Below are 16,344 nucleotides of genomic sequence, written 5' to 3' on the forward strand. Positions count from 1 at the left end.
TCAAGTATGAAAGTTGTTCTTGGATTTTATTTTCAGTGGCAGAACTTGTGAGGGCTGGATATTGATGTCTGCTGAAACATATGGAATTTTGGATTAATTTTTTTTTTCTTCTCTTCATTCCGAAAATGATCTGTGAGGTAAGTCTTGATTCCCACTGGTGTCTTTAGATAACTTCTTTTTAGATTGAGAGGTAAGAAAAACCTTTATATTCCTGACCCATTTTAAAACAGTGAATTCTTTGCTTAAATTGTTACTTGGGCAGGGAGCACAGTGAGTCAACAACTGTAAAAAACCCACAATGCTTTCCTGTATTGTCTGCATTCAAATTGCTTGCATTAATTTCTGAGTTTAAGTGTAGAAATCCAGGAACTGGGAGAAGCATGAGTTAGGTGCATTTGCAATTAAGAGTCGCAGTAAATACTTCAGCAATGACAGGAGACTCACAAATTGTAGTAGTTACCTATGTTAATGTACTTTTCCAGTTGATATTTTAAGCATCTTCTGTTGGTGGCTCTTAAAGCACTTCCCAAACCTTGTTTCTTTAAACCACACTACGCTCCCAAGGGTTTTATATTTCCACCTCATGTAAGGACTTTGCCAGCAGATAGTACAGTTGCTGCTGATCCTTAAGGAGGGCAGAGTGCTTTTGGGGGTGTAAGAGAGGGGGTGTCACGCTTACCATTAACTCCTAGCCTGTCTGCAGCTGAGACTAAGGAGGTCTCAGCTTAAAAAGTGTTGCTGGCTTTTTGTGTGTGTGAAAACAGATGCTTTTTCACTTGAGCGTGGCTGACCAAAGTGTGGTTGGATAACTCATGCACACTTGTCACTGAGAGCAAGTGCTGTGTGAAGGGAAATCTTTATATCCTGTGGAGAGCCCTGCAAACCATCCATTCACCGTGGAAATGCTAAACTGAAAGTAAATTGTGCTCTCACCCTGGGGATGGTTACTGAAATCTTGTTCGTTGAGGTATTTCTCTGTGTCTGTCTCTAATGTGCTGGATTCTGGTGGATTTATTGAGCTTTGGAGGGGAATGCTGATTTAATTTTCTCTCTTATTGTAATTTTCAGTTAATACTGTAAGTGGTATCTGATGTGTGGGTTAGCTCCCATTGTGGTAGTGTGCAGTGCAGTGGTGTAACACAACTGCCCACCTAGTGCTGTGATGCAGATAAGCATCAGTCCTTGCCAGAGTTGCCTTGCCAGTTCTTCTCGCTCAGGCACTAGTTTCTCATTGTCAAGAAGGGAGAAGACTATAATCCAGTTAGAACTGGTGGATGTCTGTTCTTTCATCTTGGACATGAACACTAAGACAGTTCAGTTCCTGCAGATGATATTCCTCATCACTGCATTTCTGTTCCACTCATCAAGCAAAGCTTTTATCATCTTTCTGTTGGTTTTCATAAGGTGCAGAAGCTGTGGACATTCACAGCTTCTGAACTATCTGTTCTCGGATCCTGGCTGGACAGGAATCTTTTTATCACTCCACCCTATTTTGGATTAATGTGTTATCTGGTAAGGTTATGACATGCTCTGATCTATTGCATTTCACTGCTTCTGGGTGTTGAGCTTAGATCCCTGTGGCAACTGCAGAAATAAATCACTGGAGCTCAGTGACAGAAATTCTATCTTGAAACAAGTTGCACATGATTCACAGGTAAAAGTTGTTATTAGCGAGGATCTAGAGAGTGGTGGATTGCTTTTGCATTTAAGCAAAAGATTGCAAACCCAGATTGTCTTATTCGGCAAGATTTCTCTTATTTGAAAAGGTTATTTTTCTAAGAACTTGACTGTTGAGTGCTTTTGCTTATGTTGTCAGTATCTGACATACATTGAAACTATTCAGTATGAAAACCTTTCTATTTCTTTACCACTGCTATTGATTAAAATGCAGTTTACAATTCTTGGGAAAATTTGATATTCAAAAATGTCTTTTTGCTGTGAGTCAGAATGTACTTTTCCATGGAATAAAAATTCTGGAAAGGAAAAAGCAGCTGAAAATGTTGAACAAATTATTTTGTCATTTCAACCAGGTTATACAAGAAAAAAAGAAAGAACTTCAAAGTCAAAATGAAGGGCTCTGGTGTTTTTGTCATATTTGAGAAAATGAGTACATTTTTCTGCAGTTGTTCAATTTTATCTGTTCAGCGTTTTCCATATGAAACTCTTTGAGGATGGTCCGTACTGGCCCTAACTCCAAGTTCCCGCTTAATTAAATTGGCTCTTTCAAATTACATATTAAAAATGAATTATGAGACTTTTTGCTCCTTTGTCTTCAGCCATTGGTGTTCCTTCCAGTACTAACAGAAGAAGGGGTTGTTTCCACTATTGTACAGTAGTTTGTAGTTCTCATGCTTTAACTGCTGTAGCCAGTGGTACAATTATTTACAGTAAATCTGTTTTTCAAGAAAACTGGACAGGAAAGACCTTTGGTTAAAACCCAATTTTGCTATTAGCTGTGTTGCAGCTTGCAGATTAGAGATTTAAAAAATACTGGAATAATTACTGCTGGTTTGGAAGCCTTCACATGATGCTCTCCTTGTCAATATTAGTGTGGTCATATTACACCATACTGCTATGGTCATTTTTTGTTTTTTAAATATTCCTTACCTTTTAATTGAAAGCACTTTTCTATCCTAAATATAAAGGACCTGCGCTCTGCTCAGTAGTGTGTATGGAGGTGTTGCCTAAATAACAGAGGAAATGCAGTCTGTGGCAAGATCTGTTTTTCACTCCTCTAAAAAAATATTCCCTGAGGACAAGTCGGTACCCTGGGGGTGATGGGGTTTGGACTCTGGATGCGCCTTATCCCTGAAGCAGTCAGGCTTGCCCTGATTTTCAGTAGTCTGAACTGGCTTCTCCTAGCACTGGTGGTGGCACCAGCAGAAGGACCAGCTTGGGAAGAGTGCTTTGAGGGTAAGTAGTTCCCTCCAGTCTTGAGGTGGGAGCAGATACTGTCACACTGTTTTGGACAGAAGTTCAGAAAGATAGAAATTCCAGAAATTCCATCCTTTGCTTTTCCAGCATCATAAATTCTTATTAGTGATTTTTTTTCTCAGTGTGCAACCCATCTGCAATTTAGTTAAGCCCATTGTTCCTTGTCATAACCATTGTGGTCATGAAGAGCAGACGTTCTAATGTCTTGCCACACTTGTCCCTTCTCTGTACTAACCAGTGCTTTCATTTTACCACAGATTATTTTCTAGCCCTTGGATTTGTCCTTTGGATTCTCTCCAGTTATCCCACTGCCTTTCCTGAAGTGTGTCGCCCTGAACTGAACAAGACGTCAGCAGAAGCTTTACCAGAGCCCACTGGAGGGAGAGGTCTCCTCAACTGGTCTCAGTCATGTCAGAAAGCTGAATTTCCTCTTGAGCTTTTCTTCCCCACTCTGAGTTGTCTCAAGTACTTGTTCTCAACTCTGCTGGTGTCCATATGATTTGGTAACTATCTCATCTGTTTTCTACCTCAACTTCCCTACAAGTTGAAAACAAACTTGCATAAAAATTTTGCTTCCTGTTTAGCTACTTGAAATTTTTTGGATGAGGGGCATGTACAAAGTACGTGGAAAACACTCAGTACATTTGCGAGCCAATTTAGAGCTTGGCAGGAGCAAATAAGGGGACAAGATCTTTTATAAAATCCTGGAAGGTACAGGCCAATGGAACTTTTCAGTTTAAACTAGAACTTTATTTTGGAATTCCTTAAGGAGAGATTGGAAGTCTGCCACACTGTAATAGTCTTATTGTAGGAAACCAAGAATGCCTCAGTCTCTTCTTGACCTATATAATTCACAGATACTAACTAGGTTGTGCAAGTCTGAGCTGTTAATTTTATAAAGTAAAAACAAGAAAACTTACAGGCTGATTTCCTGTGCTCAGAAATAAACATAAGAATGGCATAGTGCAGATTCATACTGTCACTTAACCCCAACTTTCAACATTTGGTTTGAATGATATCCACAAAACCCTTGAGGCTGTGAAAATAGCACATCTCATCAATTTTCTTGATGGCATGCAGTCAATTGCATTTAAATAGAATATTTGTGAAGGAATTTTCTGTAGGCTGCTGCAAAATTAAATTATTTTCACTTCACAAGAACTCCACTGGAAAAATTTGTGTTCTAAATAGCTTTCATCATTGTGAGTTAGTGTGCCCAGGAGAACAGGGTAAATTCATCTTAATTTCACTGCATATGTTCTTGGCATTTGTATAATTTCAGGGAGTTAAGATGTAATTTTGTAAAGAAACTCAATAGTTTAGTTGCTCAAGGAGCCATAACTGGTGGAACAGAATTGAGCTGGGTTTGATACCGTGAGGTTTTGCTGCCTGCTGTAGCTCTCTGCTGTGTTCTACAAGTGGACCCTCCACTGATGCATTTGGTGTTGGTACATCCTGCAGAGACCTTTACTGAGAAAGGGAATTTTCCTTGGATATGTAAAAGGGAGGAGGAATGTCATATTTAAAAGCTAGGTGTTACTTTTATGAAACTGTAAACATCCATCTGTTGCAGAGTTTTGTTTTGAGAGGCTGCTGAATGGCATGGATGCAGGTGATTGTATGGAACATGAGGGCTGGAGTGGAGGTTCCCTAGATGTCCTCAGCTGTAGTGAGAGGCAGCCCCTGGATATTGCAATATAAGGTCTAAATGAAGTTGTTTCTGGTATTGTCAGAACCCAGTGTTTGCCAAAGTCTGAGAGGAAAGGCAGGAATGATATTTTGGAGTGACTGATTTTTAAGGAGCAAACTAAATGTTTTGTTTCAACATCCTTTCTTATAGTCTTGGGCACAAAAATGCATATTTAAAGGTGACTTTATTCTGCAAGTTCAGACTCTTCCTACTTGGGAATCCAGCCAAGAAAATGTTACTGAATTTCCAGCCCTAAATGTTAATGCATATTGGATTTCAGGTGTGGCTGTCCTCATAGACTAAAAAATATGTCCATCCGAGGCCTCAAGAAGAAACAACCGAAGACTTTTAAAGTGAAAATTATAACAGTGGATGCAGAAATGGAGTTCAGCTGTGAGGTAAGAGACCTCAGCAGAATGCTGGAATGATGGAGACTGACCTTTATATTAGCAAAACATAAATTTGAAAAATTCAAGATTATCAATCCATGGATGGTCTCAAAACTTATCTATTATTTTTATAAATGATGAATTACTTGCACTTAGGTGCATTCTTCTGTTAAACAACTCTGACTGTTCAGAATTTAAAGCTGTTTCGATGAAATCCATTTGACTGACACAGCTAAAAATTAGCAGGAGGCCTGCCTTCTTTGTAAGCATTCCAGCACACGATGCAGGGCTTGTTTGTAAGTATACCTTCTCCACAAAATTTTTTTTTTGTGAGTGACACAGCTCTTTAAGAGTTGGCTTGGATAAAGAAGTCTGGTTAGAGCTGTTTCTAAGATGTTGCTTATAAAATAATTTACAAAATGGTACTTTTGTGCTCAGTTGATCAGGGACATTCTCTTCAAATGTAACTTGCTGTTTGTAAACTCCATTTTATTTCTTCAGCTACAATGGCTGGTTTACATGTTTACTACAGAAAAATATGGAAGAAAACAAATATAGCAAGTGATCAATTGCTAAATGAATAGGGCTGCACTATTGAGGAGACAGAACTGTGCATGATTAATTCCTAATCATCCAGCAAAACCAAAAAAAGCAGTTATTTTAAGGAGTTAGAGAGTTGAGGTCCAATGGGACTGGCAATTCTAATGAGAGACTTGACTGTCTTGTGGGGCATTTAGTATTTCATTCACTAGGTCACTCAGACAGAATAGATGAGTTGCAAGCAGTGCACGTCCTGTGACTTACTGGTCTAGAATACTTGCAGGGACAGTTGTAAAAATAAAGGATTTGTAAAATTTGATTTAGAGATCAGTCCTTGTTATCAAATCCAGCTTGATATATTCTTTCCTTTGTCTCTCCTGTCTTCCCAAGTATTGCTCTTTTGCTGGGATGATTTCCTGCTTTCCATCCAAATATTGTCCAAAAGTTCTTTTGTTTGCCATGAAGTTTAGTGTCTGACCCAGGCAATGTAGCCAAACAGAAGAAATGATGTGCTGCCTCTTCGGTGAAAAAATGAGATGATGTGTGTGTGTGAATTTTGGGACCTTTAATTAAAGTTTCTGTTATCTATGGAGCCAGGCTAGTACATTGCTCTAGAAGACAGGCTCCTGTTCATTTAAATCAGAGTACATAAAGGCTTGGCTGGGTGCCACTGAAATAGCTGAGGGTGGTTTTGCTTTGGTTGCTTGGCATTTCTACACTGTGCCCTGACTCTGCTTTGGTTTCCCCTGGACTTCTCTCAGTCTCTACAATTTGTACAAACTATTGAGGAAGATTTTTACAAATATTAAAGCCTTGCTGTGTCCTAGGAAATCAATAGTACAGTCCTCATTCCCTGTGCTCATAAAGTGCATGATGCTGTGGTTAAGTGACTACGGCTGCTCTGTGAATGCTTCTCTGGAGGGGAGGAAGAGGAGGCAGAACATTGTACCTTTGCAGCAGACAGCATGTTTCATTGAAAAGCTCCTGTGAACTCTTACTTCACTTTAGAAAGGCAAATGGTAGCCTGCCTGGTTTGCTTGACTAAAATGTAGCAAATTAAGACATACCTGTTTTTCTTAATTTTCTTTTTCTTTTAGATTAAGTGGAAGGGAAAGGACTTGTTTGATCTGGTGTGCCGAGCACTTGGTTTAAGGGAGACTTGGTTTTTTGGCTTGCAGTACACAATAAAAGGAATGTGCACCTGGTTAAAGATGGACAAAAAGGTATCGGAAACAAAAAATAAGTGTGGCAATTTTCTACCTACAAAAAGATACACTTTTTTTAGCACAGGAGTGTGTTACATGACAATTCATAATTTTAGATGATTTTTTTAAAGACTAAAGCTCATTGTTATTTGGTCTGATTGCTTCTATCACATTTGGCTTGAAGTATCACACACCGATCACCACTGTTCACACTCATTGCTATTAGATCAAAGCTCAGCATTGCCCTTCCTTCTAAGATATGGAAAGGCTACTTTAAGTCGATTATTGCTGCTTTCTGATTTTCCTCTGGAATATTATTTTGAGACACTTCTGTACTATTTTTCTGTTGATTTTATTTTATCTTTAAACAGGTTCTAGATCAAGAAATCCCCAAAGAAGATCCCATTAGCTTTAATTTTTTGGCTAAATTCTACCCGGAGAAGGTAGAAGAGGAATTATTACAGGAAATTACCCAGCATTTGTTCTTCCTTCAGGTCAGAAACAGTTTTTAACCATTAATTCCTTCTGTATTTACCCCATTCCTTTAGTATTGTCTTTGATCTTGTTGGCAGCTGTTAGTCTCTGATTCTGCTGTCTTCAGCTGTATCAGTGTCTCTGTAAAGATCTCATTTTTATGAAATACAAACATCTGTCCTGACTGTTGTGGTTTTGTGTACTGGTAAGCTGAATGTTGTTTGCCTTCAGGTTTGTTTTCTTGATGGCTTCTCTTACTGTTTGTGCTAGGAATGGGAGTTAAATTACTGAGACAGGTAGTTTCATGTAAAATGATTTTTACACCTAGTTTGTGTGATAATTCTACATCTGGATATTCCAGACTTGTTTTGCTCCTATAGTATGTGTTAAAAAAAATAAATTCATGCAAGGCTGGCACTGCCTGGAGAATTGTGATACTTTTGCCCTAACTGGTCAGTGCCAGGAAGTGTAAAGTGAAGCCATCATTTTTATCAGCTTCAGAAGTTATCTTGAGGACTGTGTCAACTGGTCTGCTCTGGGTGCAGTGAAGCTGGATGAAGAGAGTCTCAACAGCTCCTTAGACCTGGTGGTGTAACCTCTTGTGTAACCCCTTCCCTAACCTAGTTCTTTCAAAATGAGCAGCATTAGAAGAGGCCTGTTATTAGATGTGTGTACTGTGTAGGGGAGTGACTACATGAGCAATTATGGTGGCAGTTGTGAAGGTGGAGAAGAGGGAAGGAATGGTGATGAACAGTTGGGGACAATAAGCTTTTACACCCATATCAGCTGTAGATGGAACAAGACCTGTGACTCCAGCCTATCCCTGAAACTAAAACTTGTGAGTTCCTAAAAATAGCCCAGGTGGTTACAGGGAGATCTTGTGTATTGCTGTAGAAGGCACAACCTCTAGAAAACAAGAACTCCCTAACCTGTCCTTCTTAGATCTTCATTTAGGATTCTAGGGAAAAAAGATGAGAATTTGATAGTCATTCTGAAATACAGGTTTGTTTATCTAGCAACTTTCAAAAGGAGTGGAATACACAGCTATGACTGGAACAGAAGATCCACCACTATGTGTTTTAAAGGCAAAATCTGGAGGCATCATGTTGTCTAATAGGCCCTGGATGAGAAGTGCTGTTCCCTAGGTATGGTGTTGATATTCTTCTGAAATGTCCGGACTTGCACACATGGACTTCTGCCAGTGCAATTAGCCAGTTTGAGTTGTCTTCCCTACCCCTCTGAACTGGGTTCCTGCTACTCATGCTAGCAGAATAAATCCCTGGCACTGACAAATCTTCATTTCAGATAACAGAACACACTTGAGCTCTGCCATAGGAGCAGCTACTGAGGAGCTGCAGGACAGCAGTAATGTGCTCAAGAGCAGAGTTGTTAGCTGTGTGAACAAAGCTTGGTCTGTACACAGTGGCAGTTCTTACAGATCTTTAAATTTCCATGAGATGGAAGCCAATAAAAATAATAAAGTTAATCCCACACATGCACTGATGCAAGTAGCTTTGCACAGGCAGCTTTCTTACTTGCCACTTGTTTGTCCCCAAAATTGTTAGGGTTCTCTTAGCTCCATTAAAAAGTAGATAAAGGAGCAAATTCTTGGAGTTTTGTTCTCAGAATAAAGATGCAACAACCAGTAAAAGCCAATGCTGTGGCTCCATAGCTGCAGCAATGGGCTGTAGCTGTAGCAACAGGTATATAAGCATTGAGTTTTAGATGGTCACTTGTTGGTAAGCGGTTTGTTCCAATGTTGGTGACATCCAGCTTCTCTCTTGAGTTGCTGTGGAGTCCTCTGCAAGTTACTGCCTTCTAGTGTGTGGCTTTATTCTGGTAGCTTTCAGCAGTATGTGTCTGCAAGTAGATGGGGTGTATGGAATAAATTCAGTCTGCATCTGTAAATAAACACAGTAAATACACTTGTTCCCTGAGGAGGATGTGTTAATGGAGTAATGGGAAAATGCTGCTGTTCTGAGGGTTAATATACTAACCAGAACTTCATCCAGAATCCTTAACCACTTGGCAGTTTGTTTCTTAAGCTAGCTTTGGAAAGGAATGAGAGAGGCAGATCTCTTTTCCTAGTCTTTTAATCCTGATTTTTTTCACTTTTTTTCTTTTCTTGAACCTGCCTTGACTAGCAGATATGTAATTAGCAAATTCTTCTCATTCCGAAGTAGAAAAACAAGACTGAAACAAATTCGAACTTGCAAAGTTTCCTGACTATAAGAACTTAAGATCACACCTGGATGCTAATAGGAAAAACATGCACGGACATCTGGATGCCAACAGATTTCAGCTCTACTGACTATTCAGACCTTTACGAATTAATGTGGCATAACAGCTTTTTGCAAAATGTGTGAAGAAATATAAATTTCTAAAGCTAAATGTTGTGTGTTTAAAAATGAGGTAATTTGCTCTGTCATGAAGTATAACTAAACATCCTTGTAAGAACTGATCAGAACAAAACCCCAGACACGTATGGGAGATTTATCTTAAGTTGTTCTAAATTCTGAAATGTATGATTTGTGCTATGGAGTAAAAAAATTGGAGCTTTCCAATTTGGAAGAAAAGTCTTTTCAGTCTTTTCATTCTTTCCATTTTAACAGCTTAGAAAGAATTTTCCCTGTACTAAACTCAGGTTTATATATTGTGCTCACCAGAGACTAAATTTAAAAGAAAAACTTCTCTTGATGGTTCATTTCAGTTCATAGTACCTACAGTGCCAAAGTGTATTTGTTAAGATAGCTCAGCGCTATCTCAAATCATTTTTCTTTTTGGAAATGTTTAAGACTCTGTATTATGCAAAATTTTCTTGTCTTGTGCTTGTTAGTAGGCTAAATGTATTACACCTGAGAGGAGGACTTATGCAGATTAATATCCCCTTCCCTCTTCAGTTTTGTCAAGTGAAAAATCACCCAACTGATTTAAGATCAAGCAACGTCTCACAAACTATTACACCTCTGGTCTTGGTAGCACCATAGTTTGTTAAAATGAAAAGAATGTTAAAAGTTTTTTTATTATTTCAGTGGGCTTTTACTTTTAAGCCCCTATGGTTTTGCTGAGCTTAGACCACTATACTTGAATAAATTCAGTGCTCTGAGGCAGCCCTTAGTGGGGGATCTCCTTCATTCTCTCATTCTGGTGAGCTTGAGAGCATACTATGATGCTTTTCAGTATGTCCTTGGCAATATTAATCATCTGGACAGCCCTGAGCAATCTGGTCTAGTTGGACCTGCTTTAACTAGATGACCTCCAGAGGTCCCTTCCAACTTAAAGTTTGATGTTTTACATCTCAGAAAGCTAACTTTTTTTCCCAGCAAATCTGCATTTGTAGCTGTTGTCGTTGTGTGGCTTTTAGTGCCATCTCAAATGGCAGGTCAAATCAATCTTTGCTGTATCAAGTCAGTGTTTGCTATAGAATATTTAGTACCACTGAATACAAAGAAATTGTGCTGATTTGCAATAGCAGAGGAGTTCACCTGCTCTTTTTAGCACTGAAGTTAGAAATGGCATAGCTTCATTCTGGGATGTGAGTTGGTAATAAAAGGGAGCATGAGAAAGGCCCTTAATTCTATTTATGTGAAGGAAGAATAAAGAAAAGACTAAGGAGACAAGATTAAAAATTTTCCACTGATATATTGAAAAGACCTTTTCTTGTTCTTCTAAATGAAATAATTAGATTTATAAGGTAACAGTTGATGGTTATATTTTCATTGAGTTGTCTTGCTGATATTTAAACTTCCTCAGCTGTCGTGCTTATTTCTAGGACTATAATTTACAATCAGGTTTTAGTATTGAGGTTCCATTTATACCTTCTGGCTTTGTATAGAAGTTGGGAAATGCAGGCCACTGTGTACTGCCAGATTGGAGTAAAGATACCTTTACTCTGAGCTAGAATCAATCCTCTAATCTCTGCAAAGATCTTCTGCATGAAAATTTCAGGAAAGTGCTTGCAGTATTTCTCTAGGTTTTTTGATACTTCTGATAGTATTACGCACTTGCTAATCACCTTTATTCAAGGTGCTGTATGAACTTCAGGAAAACCAGACTATCATAAATTAGACAGAAGGGCTATTGCAAAGCAGGGAGAAAAAGAATAATTGTTAAAAGGAATCACATGCAGACAATAAAATTCATGTTTTAGAACACATTATTTTTTAGGACTCCTTATATAAATCTGTGGAGATAGCCGACTAATTTCTATTAGCTTAGAATTAAGACACTTTCAAAAGTTGTTGGGTGTTTTTTCATTAAATGTAATGCTAAGTAAAGGCTTCCTGTGTTTCTGAATGCCATTTTATTGTTGCTGTTATTAACTCATAATGGTGATGGTTGGTGCCAAGTTATAGTCCAGGCATGTCTAGTTTCATTTCAAGCCTGACATTAAGTCCTGACTTTGAGCTGCTTTAACTTGCTCCTTTTCTTTCCTCTGTATTTAGGTTAAGAAACAAATACTGGATGAGGAAATCTATTGTTCTCCAGAAGCAACAGTTTTGCTGGCTTCTTATGCTGTTCAGGCCAAGGTTTGTGCATAGCAGTGCCTTTTTTAATTGATTTTTTTTAACCAACACACATACATGGTGGTATGTAAAACACAGCAGTGATAAAATGTGCTATTAAAGAAGTAGGTCATCCTGGGAGGTACAGGTGCAGCTAGAAAAATACACATTAGATGCTCTTGCAAAGATTTTGGTATTATATATTATGCTTTCAAGACTTAAGGGATTTCTTTGGACCTAACATTTTAATGTAATCTTTCTCCTACATAGAATTGTTTCCTGTTGTTGTAAAAAATGACCATGGATACAGCAGGTGTTGATACCAGAGCTCACAATGGAAGAACATACTGGTTTTTAGTACCTCTCAGCACATAGGTCACTTCATGTCACCAAGAACCAAACGTATATGGTGGCAGGAGGTGAACACAGGTTCTTAGCAGTGCTGGCCCTCTGCAGCAGCCCAGCCTCTGTGCAGCAGGCTGTAGGAGTAGGCGAGTTTACACCCCTGGATGTAGCCTGTAGTTCAGAGAAGGGTATGGAGTCATGGGAGATGCCTGCATATCTGCAGTTAACTGAAGGCTGCAGGCTAGGACTGAAGTCTAAGTTTATAGACCACCTCAGTGGCTGTATTGGAGCTACGTGCATAGCCCAGAGGCTGGAAGTAACTTCCATGGACAATTCAGATGAGGGGAGCCTGTTTATTGGGTGTTACCCTGTGTATGGGAGAACAAAACCAAAATCTGTCCCAAGTGATCACATCAAACTACACAAGCAACAATTTCTTCAGCATTCTGCATCTAACAAACTGAAGTATCTTTTCTTTTCTTGGGACAGTATGGTGACTATGACCCAAACTTTCATGAGCCAGGCTTTCTAGCCCATGATGAACTTTTACCCAAGAGGGTAAGTCTTTGTTCTGTATAAAACCAGATCTTTGAATCTACTCTTTGCAGTACAGATATTCCTGGGGGATTAACCAGAGCATTAGCAACTGGTTGCATCTGCCCTAAACTTGGCAAAATGACCGAGCTGTGAACTGTGTTGCTGCATTCATGTTGCTTGGGAGAGGCAGCACATCTACCTTCAAAGGAAACTAAACTTCTTTTCTTTCTAGGTCCTCAGGCAGTATCAGCTGACAGCAGAGATGTGGGAAGAAAAGATTACTGCTTGGTATGCTGAGCACAGAGGTATTGCCAGGTATTGAAATAATTTCATTCTTTGGAAATCCCATACAGTGAAATTTGGCTTTTGTAGAGTGAGCAAAGAAATATTGTTTTCCAAGCTGTGATGTTAATAGGTTAATTTATAACTAAGGATAAATCCTCTCATCTGGGGTAAAAAGTGTCTGGGGTAAAAGGGCTCAACGTGTTTGTAAACTGGACTTGCTTTGAAGTGAACAGAGAAGCTGAGGGGTTTTGCAGAGCTTTATGACCTAACGTGTCTAAATCCTGTCTCACCAGAGTCCATGTATGCCAGCAGAAAGAAGTTCCTGAAGAAAGTTGGAGTTGTGTTGAATTTGCAGTTAGGCCTGAGAGTTTAGCCTTTTTGTTTAAGGCTGTTAGCTACCCGGAGTTGCTGCTGTGTCTGCCCTATGCAGCAGCTGCCTTTCTGGAGCCATATCACACCAGTCTCCCCTAGAATAAAAAGAATTAATCAGTTATATTTTATACCTTGTGAAAATCATGGCTCAAAAGGGTGTCAGCATACTTAGCAGGGAACCAAAACAGTCAAGACACGGCATCATAGTTCCAGGACTGAGTTTTGGTGCTAGTCCTTGTGGACAATCAGCTACTTCAAGACATTCAGCACGCCTGGAAACTCAATTAAAAAAGACACAGGAGCTGTTGGCACCTAGAGGCAGCCTTTCCTAATATTTTTGTTCAATTTCTCTTTGGCTGTTCTAGATGATTCTTAGCACTGTTTTTACTGAATATTTTCCTCAAGACTTATTGATGCCTCATCTTCAAGGGAGAAGAATGGTGGGGGCAGAGGTTCTCACCCTTCTTTGACCTCTGCCCAAAGCTCTGTTTGGAATTTGTTCAGGACTCATTTCTCAATGAACTCTGTTTCCTGAAGGAAATATCCCCCTGTCATGGAAAACAGTGGTGGGGTAGGTCTGCAAGACATAATAATGATGGAGTGGCAAAACTAACACAAGGATAAGACTGGACTTGAGTTTTAATAAAGATTACACTACACATGATTCAAAATAAGTGCAGCTTTACTGTCTTTATTCTGTAGAGATGCTGGTTTTATTATCCTTTTTTCTATTGTTGAGAGTAAGATGGCAAAATTTAAGAAAGTACAAAGGACCAGATTGCCTGTTCTTTTTCACATGGGAAATGTAGAGTTAGCTAGGAGAGAGGTTGGAAAGGAATCTCCAAGTATAATCATGGCCTTATTCTCTAGGGATGAAGCTGAGATGAACTACCTGAAAATTGCCCAAGACTTGGAAATGTATGGTGTCAATTATTTTCCAATTGCTGTAAGTGCTTTATTTTAGCAGTTTTCAATTGTTGTAGATGATGGTACTGTCCTTTTAAAATCCTCCAGAGAGTTTGGAACTGGGATTCCTGACTTTTGCTTTTCTCTGCTGATGGTGGGCTGTGTACTGATTGTGCTGACTTGGTTTACTTGCCAGCTGAATGAGTAGGTGAATAAAATAGTTAATGTTTTACAATCTGCCAAAGGTCTTGAGTAACTCTGAGTATGTAATGGGAAGCAGGAGAAACAAACTAAAAGTTTGAGGTGCTATAGTCAACCTATGAGAGTGGGTTTATTAGCTAGTAGTGACCACATTCATAATATCTTGTGGAAACATCAATTTCCTAAAAAAATACAGATAAATATCAATGTATTAGAATGTGTGGATCCTATCTGTGGTTGTTTAATGCACCATAAATTGCATTTACTAATACCTATTGTTTTTTAGCAAAACAAAAACCATACAGATCTCCTACTTGGAGTTGATGCCAAAGGTATTCACATCTACAGCATTAATAACAGGTTCTCTCCAAATAAGTCGTTTGAGTGGAGTGCTATCAGAAACATTTCCTATAGTGAGAAAGAGGTATGATGGCTTTTGATATATTATTCTTTTTATATGGGCATGGGTGTGGACTGGGATTCTTGGAACAGGCTGAAAGCTGTCTGTTTAAATAATTTGGGGGAGAAGGGGAAAATCCTAGGGAGCTCTGTTACAAAACTAAAAATAACAGACCTGCCTTTCAGATGTGCTGCATAACCTTGGTTCCCCTGGGAGCCAGAGGCTGCTCTGAGCTCTCCAAACTTGCGGAGCCCACTGTTGTTCCTTCCCTGCTGCTTGTCCTTTGCGAAACAAGTGTGTTGATCTCTCAAAAATACAGATATTATGGATGCCACCATGACTAGCTTCTTCAGCTATCTCAGCAGGGATTAGATGATCTGTAAAGACTTAATGTCATTTTCATATGCAGAAGCTGTCCTTGTAGATGAGGTTTAAAACACTGGCAAGAAGATGGAGGGGAGATGTACATGTTATTTTGCCAGTTTGTCAGTGCATGATTTCAGTCTTCCGCACAACCCTACCATTGAGATTTCACTGTGATTTCAGAGCCCATCTTTTACCTGTAGAAAGGACAGTGGGGAGTGGGTGAAATTTAGTCTCATTACAAGTCATGTGGCTACATGGAAGGCTATAATCAGAAAAACTACGTTGGTATTGGAATGCCTGGAATTTGTCAGCCAAAGGACAGCACAGCCTGTTCCATTTTCTGTGGGACTTCTGAAAAAACATAGAGGATGAGATTTGCTGTCTTGAGTTAGATATGCATACATTAAATCAGGCAGGGCAGCTGACAGGAGCTCTGCCTCCAAAAAGTTTTTGGTCCTTGAATGACATTAAACTCCCCCTTTGAGCTTGTAATAAACTGCTTTAACTCCCTGTTGCTGGGAAATTGAGCAGCCCTGTATTAAAGCTCCACAATATTCAGTGACACATTCACAGCCCCACTCCTCACAAGGCAACACATTCAACCAGTTGTTACCTACAGGGTGAAACAAGCTGTAGGACATCTTGGTAACTTAGATGGCCTGAAATTATACACTGCATTGAAAATGAATTATAGGAATCGAGTGCTAGCTAACCCACGAGTGACAGAAAGCAGGATCTTAAAAAATGGAGATATATTTTGTTATGCAGCCAAACTGAGCACAGCATATGAAGTGCAGCAGTGTGTACTGACCTGCCAGGGTGAAAACCCTTCACGTTTTCTGGAAACACCTTGGGAGACTGGACTCAAAATGTGAGAAAGCAGGAGCTCCAGGACTGTTATCTGATGGTCAGAAGAACAAGTCCTCTGGGCCCTTGATAGATTTTGTCTACACCTGCAATGATTGGCATTCAGAGAGGTGTTTGGCATCTCCCTGACTGTAAGACCTTGACTACTCCTGGGGATTTGTGTATTCTGTTTTCTTGATAATCAGTGCTTTTTTCCAGTGTTCTGATGATGTTTGCAATGCACAGGTGGTATTATTATGAAAACCACCATCCAAACTGACATCTGAGTGGATCTGTGGGAGGCTTTGTCTTCTAACAGCCTGCTGTGGGAGTGGATGAGGAACCTGTG

At 39.4% G+C, this 16,344-nt stretch overlaps 1 protein-coding gene across 1 annotated transcript in view; it reads left to right on the forward strand.

The window, feature by feature from the left end:
• Window positions 1-3,429: 3,429 nt before the first annotated feature.
• Window positions 3,430-16,344, forward strand: part of LOC104459438 (merlin-like) — a 28,939-nt gene continuing 16,024 nt past the window's right edge. Inside the window, exons 1-9 of the mRNA XM_010081336.1 lie at window positions 3,430-3,437; window positions 4,905-5,022; window positions 6,651-6,776; window positions 7,130-7,252; window positions 11,678-11,761; window positions 12,572-12,640; window positions 12,852-12,934; window positions 14,147-14,222; window positions 14,670-14,807. Coding sequence (XP_010079638.1) covers window positions 3,430-3,437; window positions 4,905-5,022; window positions 6,651-6,776; window positions 7,130-7,252; window positions 11,678-11,761; window positions 12,572-12,640; window positions 12,852-12,934; window positions 14,147-14,222; window positions 14,670-14,807 — 825 coding nt within the window. The remainder of the gene's footprint in view (window positions 3,438-4,904; window positions 5,023-6,650; window positions 6,777-7,129; window positions 7,253-11,677; window positions 11,762-12,571; window positions 12,641-12,851; window positions 12,935-14,146; window positions 14,223-14,669; window positions 14,808-16,344) is intronic.

The sequence above is a fragment of the Pterocles gutturalis genome, unplaced genomic scaffold, assembly GCF_000699245.1.
Source record: "Pterocles gutturalis isolate BGI_N339 unplaced genomic scaffold, ASM69924v1 scaffold19704, whole genome shotgun sequence".
NCBI lineage: Eukaryota > Metazoa > Chordata > Aves > Pterocliformes > Pteroclidae > Pterocles > Pterocles gutturalis.